The sequence below is a fragment of the Notolepis coatsorum genome, assembly GCF_963971535.1.
Source record: "Notolepis coatsorum genome assembly, chromosome: 7".
NCBI classification, from domain to species: Eukaryota; Metazoa; Chordata; class Actinopteri; order Aulopiformes; family Paralepididae; genus Notolepis; species Notolepis coatsorum.
In genome coordinates this window covers 89,599,407-89,616,249 of record NC_140171.1, presented here as the reverse complement: position 1 = coordinate 89,616,249, position 16,843 = coordinate 89,599,407, and the positions used below count along the sequence as shown (strand labels likewise).

General features: G+C 42.3%; 2 protein-coding genes across 4 annotated transcripts in view; both read left to right on the top strand.

Annotated features, from left to right (window-relative positions):
* The window catches only part of srfa (serum response factor a), a 122,586-nt gene extending 116,537 nt beyond the window's left edge, over positions 1 to 6,049 (top strand). For all 3 annotated transcript variants that reach the window (XM_084318737.1, XM_084318738.1, XM_084318736.1), the window contains 2 exons: positions 2,720 to 2,796; positions 4,711 to 6,049. In XM_084318737.1, coding sequence (XP_084174863.1) covers positions 2,720 to 2,796; positions 4,711 to 4,815 — 182 coding nt within the window. In that variant the 3' untranslated portion in view covers positions 4,816 to 6,049. The remainder of the gene's footprint in view (positions 1 to 2,719; positions 2,797 to 4,710) is intronic.
* Positions 6,050 to 12,945: 6,896 nt separating this feature from the next.
* The window catches only part of eif4a3 (eukaryotic translation initiation factor 4A3), an 84,540-nt gene continuing 80,642 nt past the window's right edge, over positions 12,946 to 16,843 (top strand). Inside the window, exons 1-5 of the mRNA XM_084318942.1 lie at positions 12,946 to 13,203; positions 14,470 to 14,542; positions 15,384 to 15,450; positions 15,573 to 15,635; positions 15,729 to 15,861. Coding sequence (XP_084175068.1) covers positions 13,050 to 13,203; positions 14,470 to 14,542; positions 15,384 to 15,450; positions 15,573 to 15,635; positions 15,729 to 15,861 — 490 coding nt within the window. The 5' untranslated portion in view covers positions 12,946 to 13,049. The remainder of the gene's footprint in view (positions 13,204 to 14,469; positions 14,543 to 15,383; positions 15,451 to 15,572; positions 15,636 to 15,728; positions 15,862 to 16,843) is intronic.

The following is a 16,843-nucleotide window of genomic DNA, read 5'->3' as shown; positions in this document are numbered from 1 at the left end:
CAGACCGGTGTCTTTTTGTACAACTATATCTATACTTTATAGTATTGCTATCTGTCCATTCTCATTGTCAATTGAGTTCATAAACCGTCCCTTCAAAATGGCTTAAAGAAAAAAAAATGCATCGATAGGTTGTCATTTTATAGCGTCGTGAATATAAGCAATATAGCAGATTTGGTCTCATATATTTTCTGGGAGGCTAGATAAATGGCTAATCGCTGCTAACGTTATATTCAACAGCATTTCCGTTTTATATATGCTAAAGAAATAACTCAAACTGCATATGATCCGGGCTGTCCCAAAGCATGTATGCATGAAAGGGGGGGGGGGGGGGGCGGGGGACGTTGTTTAGTATTATTGATTACCAATAACAGTGTCCGTGTAACTAGCCACATTCACTGATCGGCTGCGTGTCACAGCAAGCTCCGATCCGGCTGTAATTTAGGTGAAAAAGGTCTTACTGTGAGCCCGTGGGATACCCCCCAGCATTTCCCCGTTATCGATCGGCATCTGGTAGATCGATATGTCCATTGGCTGATGATAAATCCCATTATTCCATGGTGAAATCTGCGATTCGAAACGTAATCCACAGTACATTGTGCTGGTTCAGGATCCGGCTACAATGATACTCCATTGGAAGAAGAAAAAAAGTTTTTCATTCGCCCACGGGGCATACTGCAGTGGAGCGATGGCGCCCCTAAGAGGATCTGGCCGGTATTGCATGTTCTCGATTCCACAGACGAGGGTAGATCTGCAGAGCCGGTCGGGGACCTTGAGCCGGTTATTAAAATGGAATAACAGCAATAACAAATGCCACGGCTATATACGTGCCTCTGGTCCACAACGCATGGCACCGAAACCCGTATATATACGTGGCCGGTCCTTAAAGGTTAATCGTCAAGGTAAAAGAGGATTTGTCATGATCAACTGAAGTGGTATGCTATGGAACAGTTTGCCGCAAAAGCCCGATCAGGCTCAATAGCTTCTGCACCACGAACGCAACAAATCTGTACGATGCCAGTTAGGGCCGCACGATTTTGGGAAATAATCTAATTTGATTAAATTTGCGATTATAATATATATTTTTTTTAAAGCAGCCTCACAGAGGTTTATTGTAAAATGCGGCTTGCATCTGGCCTATGTGTGGGTCTTTTCAAGACACAGAGCCTGAAAATGTTTCTTTTTACCTGGGAATCGATACTGGTACCCAACGGTACCTTTTTTTTCTGTACTTTATTCTCCCTCTCTGAAGTCTAAACTTCACAACACACAATCTAAAACCCCTTACCTCCCTCTCCCAAACCCATCTTGTATCTCAATGGGACTTCCTGGTTAAATAACTTAACACTTTGACTGCCGGGACACGTCTTTAGACGTCTTTGCTGGCCATGCTAAAGTTGCCGGGGGACGCTGTACAGCGTCCTTATATCAATATTTCAAAAATCTGCGATCGGATTCATATTCCCCCTCCGCTGGCCTGAGATCCACCAGCAGGACCCACTGAGCTCTCTGGCGGTTCAGGAGCGCCATCTGGTGGCCGATCGGCGCAACCGCTTAACAGGAAGCGCAGTAGAGGGTTTGCTGGTCGGCCATATTACTTCCGGGCACTCGGTATAGGTTCCGGCACTCTAGCTCGTCACACTACATAGCGATCGATTGCCAATAACTCGATAAACAACATGATTTGGACGTATATACCATTATACAAGCTGGAGATGGACCGGGTAATAATATATCCCATAATGATAAAATGTCTACTCGACGATGATCGCCCAACGGCGCGCGGAGACTGGGGTGAGTTTCAGCGTGTAACGTTACCATCTTCGATACTAACTGCTTTTATCAACATTTGACCCACATTAGATGATTGGTATAACGCTGCCCACGGAATTATAAACGCCCCCTCGCCCATCCGGTCAACATCAGATGACGTGTAGTAACTTCTAGAAGTACGTCTAGTTGGAATTTTTTATATCGCGCTGATTGCCATCAAACTGTATTTCATCATCAATATAATGCATTTGGGGCTATATATCACGTTCTGGAGAAAGCTGCAGAAAGAGATGAAAAAGTTTAACGTTGCTACACAATGAACAATACATATAGGACTTTGAATGGGCCCTAATAATGGCAATGTAGCAATAGAATTTAAAAAGTTATAGCCCTGCAAAGAAGGGGACTTTCTCCATAGACAAATAGCGCTGGCAATCTATGGTATATCATTAATTTAACCCAAGGCAACCAAAGTGTTAAAAGAGAGAAGAAAAATTGCGTTTTTTTTTTAATTTTTTTTTTCATTTGATAATTGCATCATTCCAAATCGCGATTTCGATTTAAAATCGATTAATCGTGCAGCCCTAACGCCAGTGTTGTTGTGATGTTGGCTGAGAGTTTGCGCATGCGGGGTAAGGGAGAGGTGGGCCAACACGTCATCGGTTCAGGAGAAGCCGTGTATCGCGTATATGGTGACGCAACGGGGGGCGTCTCCAGAGTTGCGCACTCTGCAGGGTGGTATCAAAAAGTACCGTCTTCAGGCTGCCAGAATGCAGTTCCGTGTGGCAGAACGATGCAAACGATCAAATACTTTGCCTAAAACAACCAAAATCGTTTTATGTGGACATGGCCTCAGTGTGTGTGTTGTTCTCCTCAGGTGCTTATAGGTTATTAATTGAATAATGACATGTTTGCAGGAGGTCCTAAGTGTGTCGGTTGTTCTCCTCAGGTGCTGTCTCCCAGGTGTTCCTCACCTCTCTGCCTCCTGTGACTCAGATCCCTGTGTCTGCAGTGCAGCTTCACTCGGTAATCAACTTTCCTATGTATCCATAGTGTGGAGGTTTTCACCCAAGATCTCTGTTTACACCCCACACCCTACCCTTTGTCTCACCTCACCCCTTGTCTTCCTCACCTCCTCGACCCAAAGCATCTTTTGTTATTCACCCCTCCCCACAACCCCCGCCCCCCTTCCCAGAAAACTTAAGAGCAAGCTCACAGGAGATCTTGACGTCTCAACGGCCAGAGAGACGAGACCTCCATCCAACTCCCGAATGTGAATTTGTATTTGATTGGCAACGCTTTAACAATACATTTGTATCAACCGTGAAGATCTGACCAAGTGCTGATTAACCTCTCCGGTTCCACCACAAGTCCAACCTGAAGTGTAGTGTTGTGGAAATTACTAAGAGAACAAAGGATGAGCAGAGTAAATCATTCTGAGTCGAGTTATATAAAAAAGAAAATAACATAGTGGCCACAGTGAAAATGATCAGTTTATAGAGAGACACACATGTGTACACACAAGCGTCTGACCAGAAAGTGACCAAGAGGTCTGGTCAGACACAGATTAAATACATAATTGAAATGACATACATTAGACATCCAGATATGACTGAAAGGATAACCAAATATGGCTAGGCGGTGTTATTGTTATGTCTTTAACTGGAGTTGGAAATAACCTTGCTACGGCTCCCACACTAGAAAAGGAAAAGATAGGTCAAAAGTCATCTTCTCCCCACACCTTGAAGTTGTTAAAAGAGACAGTCGAATATGTATGATAGAATATATATTTCAACACAGATCTATAATGACATGATAATATTGCCATGACAGTTTTTTTTTTTTTTTTTTTTTTTTTTCTGCCTGATCTTCTATGTTTTTCCTCCCATCCCAATTTAGTCGTTATGCCAATTCCCCCCCTCCCCTACCTGGTCATTGTGTGCATGTTCCTCCTACTGGTCGGTACAAGGGAACCCTGAAGTCTACCACATGCTTCCTCCGACACATGCGGAGACAGCCAGCGGCTCTCTTTTCACCTGGCAGCGAGGACTCTCATTGGTGAAGTGTAACGCGTGGGAGGTCACGCTGCCTTCACCACTTCCTGCCTTTCGCTGAGCAGGCGCCCAGACCTGACCTGTAGGTGTCGCTGTCCACAACGCCAGATTACCACCCACGACTTCCCTCCCGCTAACTCAGCCAAATGAGTTAGTATGACGATAGGCCCAAGCCGCAGGCAATGCTGACTCCGGGAGTCGAGACCGCAGCCTCTTGCATTGGTGACGAGCGCAATCTCCCCTACGCCACCCGACCGCCCCCGACATGACTGTAGCTTAAAGTAATTTTCTGTGTACACTAGGGCCGGAAAAACAATGTTTGCTGAAAAGAGACAATCATTTAACAACAACCGCATGGCAGCAACGTCAAGTAGTTGAGAACCCAACTTGGGCATGGAGAGAGTGACTTGCACGCTCTACAAAGCTTGTTTGGAAATACTACGAATTTTGGTCAATAGAAGGCAAAATCATAAAACCTAGAGACAAAGTTTTATGTCAGCTACAGATACAGGCCTACCGTTCCACCACTAGCACCACATCTCGAAAAACACGAGTTTTGCTAGATGCCCAGAGTAACTCCATCCCATAGATAGAATTATGGATAGACGGGTCTATCCATAATTCTATTTAGTCATTTAGCTGAAACTAAACTTAGACTTAAACAAGTTTAGTTCACTATGAAATGAAAATGGGGAACCCTGATGTAAACAAGACAAACGTCTTTCTCTGGTCTGCATCCCCTTAACAATTGTGTGTATTGAGCCGTACTGTATTGTACCCATTCTGCAATCTGTTAAATAAAGTTCTGTACGACAAGTCAGCAGGAAAAGTCCATTTGTGATTGGTTGAAAACACTGGCTAACTCCCCCCTCCCCCCTTTCTTTAGATGGTCATTGGCCAGCAGTCGGGTGGAGGCAGCAGTAGCGGCAGTGCTAACCTGACAGAGCTTCAAGTAGTCAATCTGGACCCCCATCACTCGAAGGACGATTGACCGCTCCTGTATATCAAGAGACTGCTTTTTCATACACACATATTAAGCACACACACAGTGCTGTTGCTCCCCTGTGGGGTCACTGATGCTTCGCCGATAGACTGCCACCGCCCTGTGTGTCATTGTCTCATCACAACAAATTCAAACCGTTGTTTTTGCTGAATATATTGTAAACATTAGACACTAATTAACATGAAGGTTCCAGTTCTGTTCGACCCAGGAACTAGATTTCTATCACGTGGCATCCTGGCCGGTTCATTTTGACCAGTCCAATTTTGGCCTCATTTTTGTGTGGTCTATGAATCAAGGTCGCGATTTTAAAAATATCGTGCAGCCCTAATGTACTGCCCACCTAACAGAATGAATATATATAGCAAGTGTTACGTTGAAAAAACACCCAACATAATGTACATTTATAGCAAACGTTACATTGTAACAACACTCAACATAATGTACATTTATAGCTAGCATTACGTTATAACAACCCAACATAATGTACATTATAGCTAGCGTTGCGTTATAACAACACCCAACATAATGTACATTTATAGCTAGCATTACTTTATAACGGCACCCAACATAATGAATATATATAGCAAGCGTTACATTGTAACAACACCCAACATAATCAAATAATCCTTTATGGATCCCCCTTGGGGAAAATGCGGGTGTCATAGCAGCATGGGGGAGGGGAGGTACAGTTATGGGCAGGGTAATCGTAGAAAGACATAAATATAGGCAATAAAATTACATCTGAATTAAAAAAGAATTGGAAAAAATAAACTAAACAATATAATTGACTTAGTAAATGAATATAAGATTAATGAATATATACAGCAAGTGTGTAATATAACACCCAACATCAATATATATATATATATATATGAGAGCTATATAGCAAGCGTTGCATTTTCTTGTTTTTTCGTTCTCATTACAAAGCGAACTCGAGTCACTGGAATTGATCATTATGATGCCCCGTGATAGAAAAACAGGGTCTTGAAAACCGCTGGAATCATCTTTTCTCTTATTTTTTTTCAAAAATGATCACTATCATGGTACAATTATTTCCTTTTGTATAGATTGTTTGCAATTTTCTATCTGCAATAGATTTGTTACCTCAGACATGCATACAGTACACTGCTCTCATTCAAGATGCTTGTGTGTGTGTGGATATAAGTGTGATTATGCGCACGCACTAGTTGTGCATTTAAAACATGTTTTTCGATGTATTATATTTTTTCATATGAATGTATTCATTTTAAGCCCTGCTGCCTGTGTAACATATCTTCATCCTCCTTGTGACATACATGACGGTTAAAGGTGTTGGAAGTGGTATTTTGTTCAAATAAAAGCTCTACATTCCGACAGCTATCACTGATATAGAATGTGTTTGGTCAGTAACATGGGTCTCCCACTCCCTCTGCCCTGTTCCCACTTTATCCAATCAGGAGAGGGAACTCCACACTGCACAGTTTTAAGCAAGCAAATGTGCTCGTCTACCAGTGCAGTAAGCAAATCTGGCTTGGGCAAAATTTCTTGAAATAAGTACAAATATCTAAGGTTCTCTCTTGATTGGATAAAGTGGGAACGGGATACCAGAAAATGTATTTGTGTTTACTGCAGAGCGGAGGGACTGGAAGACCCATGTTACTGACCAAACACACTATATATATCAGTGATGGCTGTCGGAATGTAGAGCTATTTAACACTTATTTTAACCACTTGCAGCACTTTTGAAGAAAAACAAATCTATTGCTGAGTTCTATAAGGGTTGGAGGGAAACCCCTTGTTTTATATCATAGAGATGACGTGCCAAACGGTCTTTGAGGTTATCAGGAACCTCCAGGCCAAAGAGTGTGGTGTTGTGCTCTGTTTTCGTCTGATGTGTCAGTGGGAGTTGAGTGGGCGTAGGGGAGGAGTTTCTACTGCTGGCCACAACAGATCTGGAGAAATCCACATTACACACGGTATCTGCGGGGTATTAAAAAGTCTTAAATTTATCATTCTCAGTTTAAGACCCTAAAAGGTATTAAAAAAAGTCTTAAATTTAATTTGCACAGGTATTACATTTTGGGGGGAGGGGGGGGGGGGGGTGCGGCAGCCAGGTATCGGAAGGTGAAATAATATTAAATATGTGAAATGTTTTTGTATTCAAGTCGTTATTTTTTGTGAGGCTACCGGGAGCTTGTATGGAACGCGCGAAATAATTTAAATTGGTGCAGCCACCAGTTCAGTTTAGCTAGTATGGTCATGCAATTGATATCACATTTTTGTGGTATTAAAATGGTCTTAAGTCATAAATTTAACTTGTTGAAATCTGCAGATACCCTGTGCTAGTGCTGGCCACAACTCAGGCTCTGCCAAGAGAGGTCTGGAGAAATGTACATTATAATAGGTTACTAAACTCTCATCAGACCAAAACAAAACATGTAAACAAGGTGCAATACCGAGCAGGCCTCTTTTGCCTAGAGGTTGCTGTTTGTCGCTATTACATATTCATTCTACCTTAATGGAACACGCCAACATTTTGGGAAATTAGCTTATCGTCTTCTCCAGAGAGAGAGAAGAAGATAGATACCGGTTTCCTCTCTGTGCGTTCAGTAGAAGGCTGCACGTTAGCCTAGCTTAGCACAGTGAATGGAAGCGGACAGTGCCGGTTAGCCTTCGAGAGAGGTGTTATTTGGACAATGTCCAGGCTAACCGGCACTGTCCTCTTCCATTCATTGTGCTAGGCTAACGTGCAGCCAGATAGCTTTCTACTGAACGCACATAGAGATAACTGGTATCTATCTTATTGTCTCTCTGGAGAAGACGGTAAGCAAATTTCCCAAAATGTTGGTGTGTTCCTTTAAGGTAGATGTAAGTGGGCGACATACCAATTGGAAAAATACATGGTTGGTCACATATGACATATGACTCAGTGGACTCATGGATCCAGAGTGTAAACGGATCATTTGGACTGAAGTCCTTCCATTAAAGCAGTTACGTTTGACAGTGATTGACTTATAGGGAATGTTCATCAGGGATGTTATCTTACAAAGTGGTCTGTGACTCATTGACATTACGCAACATCTTCCCACTCTGGTACTGATTCATACAGCAGCTCAGAGTAGGAATGCTGATCCAGAATCAGTCGAGCTTTATCATTAACAGACCGGAGGGACCTGACTACCGTTCTTAGATCAGTACATGGAGACAAGAGATCATTTGTGAACACAGGCCCTGGGTTTTTAAAAAGTCAAAAGGTCCAAGTAAAAAATGTGTATATTTTTCCATACTGAAAGTATATTTTTAGTATATTAAATGTGTTAAAAGTACATTTCTACCCATATACAGTACTTTTCTGAGATTATACTTGCAGTGTGTCTTTGGTACTTCTCATGTGCTTTCATGTACTCATTCAAAGCACATGTTTAGCATGATAGTCATTAATATAATGTAAGTGTAATCAAAGTACACTTACAAAAAGAAACTGAGATACTGAGAGTAACCAAAATACATCAACGATATAATTTCAAGTGTAGGTACTTAAGTATCTATAACTTAACTTTTAACACCAAGTACAACATAAGTGGTTAAATTTAAAGGCGCACTTCACCAAAAAAACAGATTTATTTTGCACATAATCTCACACATCGAAAAGCTCTAAACAGTTTTGCACACATTCATTTAGTTTGACAATTATTGAGAGCAAATGAGTTTGAAGATGGCCACCAGTGATGTCATCAGGGACACTGAATCCTTGTGTTGTGTTAATTACAGCTCAATGAAACGATGAGGTAGCAGTTGCTATAAGACAAGGTATTGCTATTTTTCATCTACATCATATGGAGATGTAATTAACAACACAATGATTATATGTCCCCGATGACATCACTGGTGGTATCTATTCAAACTTGTTTACTCAATAACTGTCGAACTAAACAAACGTGTGCAAAACTGAGTTTTTAGATGTGTGTGAGACTGCTAAATAAATCTGCATTGTTTTTAACACAACCTCAGTCTACTTTTTGAAAACATTCAAATAATACATTTAGAAACTATACTTTTTTTGTGTCCTTCCTGTTTGTTTGTACTCTCCTTTTAAAGAATAGACTGATGGGAAGAAGCAGGATGTGAAGCGAGTCAGATGTCTGCAGCTTCTTCTGTCCCTGAACTTGTTTCTTAACAAGGTACCAGTGTTCTACCTGGTTACTGCAGGTACCAGTGTTGTTCTACCTGGTTACTGCAGGTACCAGTGTTCTACCTGGTTACTGCAGGTACCAGTCCAGTGTTGTTCTACCTGGTTACTGCAGGTACTAGTGTTGTTCTACCTGGTTACTGCAGGTACCAGTGTTGTTTTACCTGGTTACTGCAGGTACCAGTGTTGTTCTACATGGTTACTGCAGGTACCAGTGTTATTCTACCTGGTTACTGCAGGTACCAGTGTTGTTCTACCTGGTTACTGCAGGTACCAGTGTTCTACCTGGTTACTGCAGGTACCAGTGTTGTTCTACCTGGTTACTGCAAGTACCAGTGTTCTACCTGGTTACTGCAGGTATCAAGTTGTTCTACCTGGTTACTGCAGGTACCAGTGTTCTACCTGGTTACTGCAGGTACCAGTGTTGTTCTACCTGGTTACTGCAGGTACCAGTGTTGTTCTACCTGGTTACTGCAGGTACCAGTGTTCTACATGGGTACTGCAGGTACATGTGTTTAAGTACTCTCCCAATGACTTAGAATTCAGTTCACATTTAACATGGACGATTATCGATTCGATTTGTCTTTGTAAGATCTCAGAAATTTGGCGATGAACTAAACATCATGGCATTTTATTTTTCACTGAGGAGTCGCACCCCTACCTGAAATTGGCATGCCTGATTGATGGATAATATGTGTTAATTATACATGAGAATAGGTGCCGTTCACATACCCATGTATATATGGCTGTCACACTTATCCCAGAATGGGGACCCCAACCATTTTAATTATTGCATATTTGGACATTTGACATTTGAAAACGTAATTTTAATCATTACATATTTGGACATTTGAAAACTCTAAACTGGGGAATCCCGATTAGGGGTTAGGCACACAGGACGAGGAGGTAGTCACGTGTACATTGGTTATTATTTCATACCACTAGTGTCGGTTTATTCTGTACATAGTTTAAGAAATGTGGAATAAATTTACTTTTTGAAAAACTACCTGACATCAGTTTTGCCAACCTTGTCCTCACTCAGCCACTAGGAGGCACTGTGCACAAGGCTGTGGTCTCCCCTCAAAAGCCTTATGTCCAAAACGCAAAAAACAAGTAGAATCGGAGGAAGGCTCTGGAGAGGACAGATACACAGTGAGAATTTATTATAAAATATTTTTTAAGAAGAGATGAGAATGTTCTCCCCCATCTTCATCCAAATGTATGACCCCAAAATAAACGGATAAACAGAAGATCCACCAAGATGAATGAATGAAAACTTTATTTAACAGATTGCAGAATGGGTATGAATGAATGAATGAATGAAAACTTTATTAACAGATTGCAGAATGGGTACAGTGCAGTACAGCTCAATACATACAATTGTTAAGGGGATGCAGACCAGAGAAAGACTTTCGTCTTGTTTACACCAGGGTCCCCCATTTCCAATTCATCGTAACATATATGACATACATGACATACAGATAGACAGTACTGCTACATCTATACATTTATGACATACCAGATTTGCAATTACAGTATAATACAGTATAATACAGTACGGCTCAATACACACAATTGTTAAGGGGATGCAGACCAGAGAAAGACTTTAGTCTTGTTTACATCAGGGTCCCCCATTTTCAATTCATAGTGACATTTATGACATACACAACATACATGACATCATCATTTATGACATAGGGACATACATGACATACAGGTATATATAGTACTGTTACATTTGTCACATATACGATATGCAAATATACAGTACTGTTACCCAGAGATCCTAACAGTAAATATATACATATGAGGAGACTGTACATTAGGAGGGGGTGGGTGGGTTGGTGGGAGAAAATGTATACATATGGTGGGGAGGAGACTGTCCATTATGAGGGGGGGGGGGGGGGGGGGGTTGGACATTTACGGTGGCCAGTTTCGAATTGCAGCCTCCCGTAGGTGCTCTTTGAGAGCAGTTTTGAATGTAGGTAGGGATTCAATTTTTTTTACGGCTGTGGGTAGGGCGTTCCACATTGTTGTGGCATAATTGCGAAACGTGTTTAGTCCCTTGTTTGTGCCGAATCTGGGTTGCACATGATTTGTGGAACTCCCTCTGGTGTTGTGGGCGTGGTATTCACTGACCTTTGGGAAGTATTTTGACATGTACATGGGTCCCTGAGTGGTGTGTAGTGTATCTTGTAGACCAGGCCCATTGCAAATTGCTGTGTCGTCTACTCTAAGCCATCCTAGGTAGTCAAAGTGGGCAGGGGTGAGGTGGGTTTTAGGAGTAAGGTCAAGCAGTAGTCTGACCAGTTTGTTTTGTGATGTTTGTAATCTTGTTTTTAGCGCCTTTGAGGTGCTTTGGTACCATGAGGTGCATAGTCGTAGTACCCTTGAATGAGTGCTCCTGCCAGAGTCTTCAGGGTATTCTTGTTTACCAGAGAGGAGATCCGGTACAAGAATCTAGTTTGTTGGTTGACTTTTTTTTATTACATTGGATGCTATTTTGTCACAGGAAAGATTTGCCTCTAGGATGGAACCCAGGTACTACGACTATGCTTGCACCTCATGGTACCAAAGCACCTCAAAGGCACTAAAAAACAAATTACAAACATCTCAAAACAAGCTAGTCAGACTACTGCTTGACCTGACTCCTAGAACCCACCTCACCCCTGCCCACTTTGACAACCTAGGATGGCTTAGAGTAGACGACAGAGTACAGCAACTTGCAATGGGCCTGGTCTACAAGATACACTACGCGACCAAGGTACCCATGTACATGTCAAAATACTTCCAAAAGGTCAGTGAATACCACGATCACAACACCAGAGGGAGCTCCACAAATCATGTTAAACCCAGATTCGGCTCAAACAAGGGACTAAACACGTTTCGCAATTATGCCACATCAATGTGGAACGCCCTACCCAAAGCTGTAAAGGAATGTGAATCACTACCCACTTTCAAAAAACACTCTCAAAAAACACCTACGGGAGACTGCAATTCGAAACTGGCCCCTACAAATATCCTAACCCAGTTGTACAGTAAATGACCAGGTATGGCTTTGTCAGTATTCCAATGTACAGTGTGTCCGTCCCCCCCCCCCCTACCCAACCCCCCCCCCCCCCCCCCCCACCCCAATGTACAGCCCCCACCCACCCACCCAACCCCACCCAACCTCCTCCAATGTACAGTTTCTACGTCAAATGTATATACACTCTTTCTCTGGACACTTTTGTATCACAAACAGTACTGTATTTGCAAATCTGATATGTCATAAATGTATAGATGTAGCAGTACTGTCTATCTGTATGTCATGTATGTCATGTTATGATGAATTGAAAATGGGGGACCCTGATGTAAACAAGACGAAAGTCTTTCTCTGGTCTGCATCCCCTTAACAATTGTATGTATTGAGCTGTACTGTACTGTACCCATTCTGCAATCTGTTAATAAACTTTTCAATCAATCAATCAATCAAGGTATGTAATTTCATCTTTCCTTGTGACAATATTGTCACCCACTGTAACTGAGAAGCCGTCGGTCTTGCTGAGTTGTTATTTGATCCGAAGAGAATGGACTCTGTTTTACCCAGGTGTATTGATCATCGGTAGTGTGATAGTAAAGGGTTAACCTTCTGTAGTTTGGCAGTGAAAGGGTTAACATGTGGTTGTGTGGCAGTGAAAGGGTTAACATGCTGTGTATTGTCGCAGTGAAAGGGTTAACCGTTTGGTAGTGCGGCAGTGAAAGGGTTAAAATGAACATTTCCAACCATAAAATTATGTGATGGGTGAAAATATGTATTTGTAGAGCAATCTTCAGAGTTATACAGGTAACATAGATATAATTTAGAATGTTTATGTTGATATAATTATGAAACCGTGGCACAGCCGGAAATACGACACCCATGAGAACTTGAGCTAAGAGCTTGTCGCCGTCATTTGACGTCACAAGCGCGACACATGCGGCAGTCTTTTCTCGACTTCCTAAAGCAGAACGAGACGCGGTGAAATTGCCGTTGTTTTTTATCGTTAGTTTGGAAACAAAAACTGCAGAGACCATGACTGCAGCCCCTGTAACTACTAGGAAGCGACTCCTGAAGGAGGAAGACATGACCAAAATCGAGTTTGAGACCAGCGAGGAGGTGGACGTTACCCCCACCTTCGACACAATGGGTCTGCGAGAGGACCTTCTCCGTGGGATCTACGCATACGGTAGTCCGGGGATCACAGAGGGGCCTAAAAAGCCACAGCATAGCTTTCTCACTTGTTCTGATCAAGTTGAACTCTTTGTCGCCATGTGTTATGTTAACATAACGTCACCGGATAAAAGTGAGCTATTAGACACTTTTATAGCGGCCTTGTTTAGCTAATTGCTTAGCCCCTCAGCCAGCTAGCTACAGCTACTTTAGTTAGCCGCATGTCTTCTAATCTAGAGACGTGAGGTCGTTCCGAGTCGTCTTGTATCGCACACAACGTTTTTATAGTCATTGCAGAATGTCTGGGACTGAGCTGGGAACGTGTTGATTAAATACCATAACCATCATGGCAAAAACCGTATAGGAAACAGCATCTCGTAAAGATGGCGGTGGCTGAAGACAAGTTATGCACTGTAGTAGAATGTTGATATGTGGTGCCTGTGACGATCTGTTGATGTCTGTTTATTCAGACAAAAACTATACTAGTCATAAGACGATACGATATGCCTACTACATTTCGAAAATGTTTGTGGGTGTATATATAAGATCTGAAAATACAACATTGTAGTCAATACATATTTTCAACTAGTATTATATTAAAACTAAAAGGCATGTCTTCTACAAAAGAGACTCCAGGCAATATTTGAGTCTACCTTGTTGTCCTGGCAACTAGATTTCTATGTGAAGAGAAACCACTTAGTTTCCTATGGATAATAATGCAGAGGGATGTGTTTTACTTATTTTCCTTAACTCTGTGATGTATGTATCGTCGGTATCCTCTTTTTTGTTTTTCCAAAAACGTTGTTGTCCCTGTTACCCTTCGAGAGGTCCGTTGGTCCTCTCGCCAGGCCATCATTGTAAATAAGAATTTGTTCTTAATTGACCAGCAGCCTGGTTAAATAAAGAAAAATATACCTTGTTGGTAATGCTAGCATTACAGGCCCATTTCTCTTGGCTTCCTCGCTGACCGCAGCTGCTAATAAACGGTTGTGGGTGTATATGAAGTTACTGAAAGGGCACTGCAGAAAAAGTTTGTTCCCATTCCCAAATGTTTCAGACACACACAGGCAGCCAAAAGTGGTCATTTAGGAAATGTTGTTTTTTTCTCTCAACATCGTTTCACTCCGATTTGGCCCGCATTGCAGGAGGAACATTTAGAAAGCGGGCATCTTGGACCGTGGTTTTTAGTGTCAGCTTTACCTTGTGTCCTGTCCCATTTCCCTTGCAATTACTGGTCCAATGTATCTCTGACTAAACGGATGTTAATCTTTTCCATTTTCAGGCTTCGAGAAGCCATCGGCCATCCAGCAACGAGCCATCAAACAGATCATCAAAGGCAGAGACGTCATCGCACAGTAAGCACCTCGGTTCAGACATAACCACAACGTGGTCCTGGTGGAGTTACTGTTTATACTAGAGTTCTAACAGTATGAAAATGTCACGATTACAGTGACCAAAATGATCACAGTTAGTGGTATTATCACAGTATTATTAAAATTGTGTGAACATTTTCAAAAAGTATTGATACAAACAAACTAATTCACCATGTTTTATATTGAAAATCACAAATCAAATGATCAACACTATGCACTTTCTGTTTGCATCAATTCATATTATTGTTGGTGTTACATTATTTGTATTATTCTCACGCATGTTATTCCAAAACAAACCCACATTGCTGTGCCTTGCTAACGTCTCTGGTTGATGCTGAACAGTCTAGATGGTATTTACAGTGAGTTTTTCTAAGCACAGTAATCAAACACGGTTTTAATGATAATTACAATTAATAACTAACGGTATTACTAACAGTCAGTGAATTTGAATGTCATTAAAATCAGTAACCGTTTCATTCCTAGTTCTTACCCTGGTGGGATTACTGCACAAACATATGAGACAATGATGAGACCCTCTCCTCCCCTCATCAAAACAAAACCCATGCTGGGGGACATATCTGACAATCATATATTTTGTTTCAAATTCTCGTTCTAGCTTTAAATTGAAATGGGTATTATATTTCTTTGGCTTTGGTGGTGGTGTACGATAGTTTTAAAAAGCCTTAACTAGGGGTGTAACTACTCAGTTAGCACTCAAGTTCGACGCTGTTTGATGAACAACACCACTTAGCCTCAGCTACCAGATATGTAACCTGTGACTTGTTGTACACAATTTTATGTACATTTTGTCATTTCCCCTCAGGTCCCAGTCCGGTACAGGAAAAACAGCAACATTTTGTGTTTCAGTCCTGCAGTGTCTGGATATCCAGGTATTTCCACCGTGCCTCCGTCACAGCAGTACACACAGGCTTCTTGTCTCCTTACCTTTCATTGGAAGTTGCCACAGCTCCACTAAAACATGCAGGTTTATTAATTTTTTATATTTTCGAAGGTGCGTGAAACCCAAGCGCTGATCCTCGCCCCCACCAGAGAGTTGGCCGGACAGATTCAGAAGGTAAGCACACACACGAGCCAAACGGATCACAACATCACCTGTGTTCCAGGCCGTGTCCGGTCAGATTTTTTTATGACTTGTTTGTCTCTGAAGGTGTTGCTGGCCCTCGGGGACTATATGAATGTCCAGTGCCACTCCTGCATCGGAGGGACCAATGTCGGGGAGGACATCAGGAAGCTGGACTACGGCCAACACGTCGTAGCGGGGACCCCCGGCAGAGTGTTCGGTGAGGTCCCTTCCTCTGTAATACTTACCCCCCCCCCCCCCGTAGACCTGTTCGCTGTATAGAGTGTTTGCACCGACGTCACAATTTGATCAGTAACCCGGATGCGCGGACATTGTGGAGATACTTGGATTTAAACATCAGAATGGATTGCACACTGAATGTTTGATTTAAGTAGACTTTTTAGGATGTCTAAACCACAGAAAAGTTCAGGAAAGCATGTGGAAGCTGCTAGAACCTACAGAGAAGGACTTAGTCGGTAGGAAAGGGCACGATATTCTGAATGGTGTTACGATTTTAATGTTGCGCTTTGTTATTGCATGGCTTGAATCCGCAGCAGTAAGCCAGATAAACGAATGTATTAACGCGCCTCGTTAAATCCTCCGCTGTCTCCTCTCTCTGCTCCACTGTCCGGCTGGCTGCTCTGCCTGTCTGTCTGGCTACTCTGATCCAATCACATTCAGCGTTTCTCCCCCCCCACCCACAGTCTGCGAATCAGAGCAGAGTAGGGCGGGTTTTCACGGAATGGAAACCGTCTCTTTCTTGTGAAGAGTGGCAGCCTTTCCTTGCTGGTGTTTGTGAGGTTTAGTGAGTTAACAGAAGGTTAACCTTTCACTACCACACTACAGAAGGTTAACCCTTTCACTGCCACACTACAGAAGGTTAACCTTTCACTACCACACTACAGAAGGTTAACTCTTTCACTACCACACTACAGAAGGTTAACCTTTCACTACCACACTACAGAAGGTTAACCTTTCACTACCACACTACAGAAGGTTAACCCAGGCATTAAAGCGTTCCGTCTTGGGACGGATATCCGTCCATTTGATTTGGAGATTCCGTCATTTGATTTGGAGTCGTGACGGATTTTAACCTGAGCCAATCAGAGGCGTCAAATATCCTTTTTTCCCCTACCGCGGCCGCACCAAACAGTCATTTGCGAGCAATCGGCAAATTCTCAGTCAAATGCAACCAACCAGAA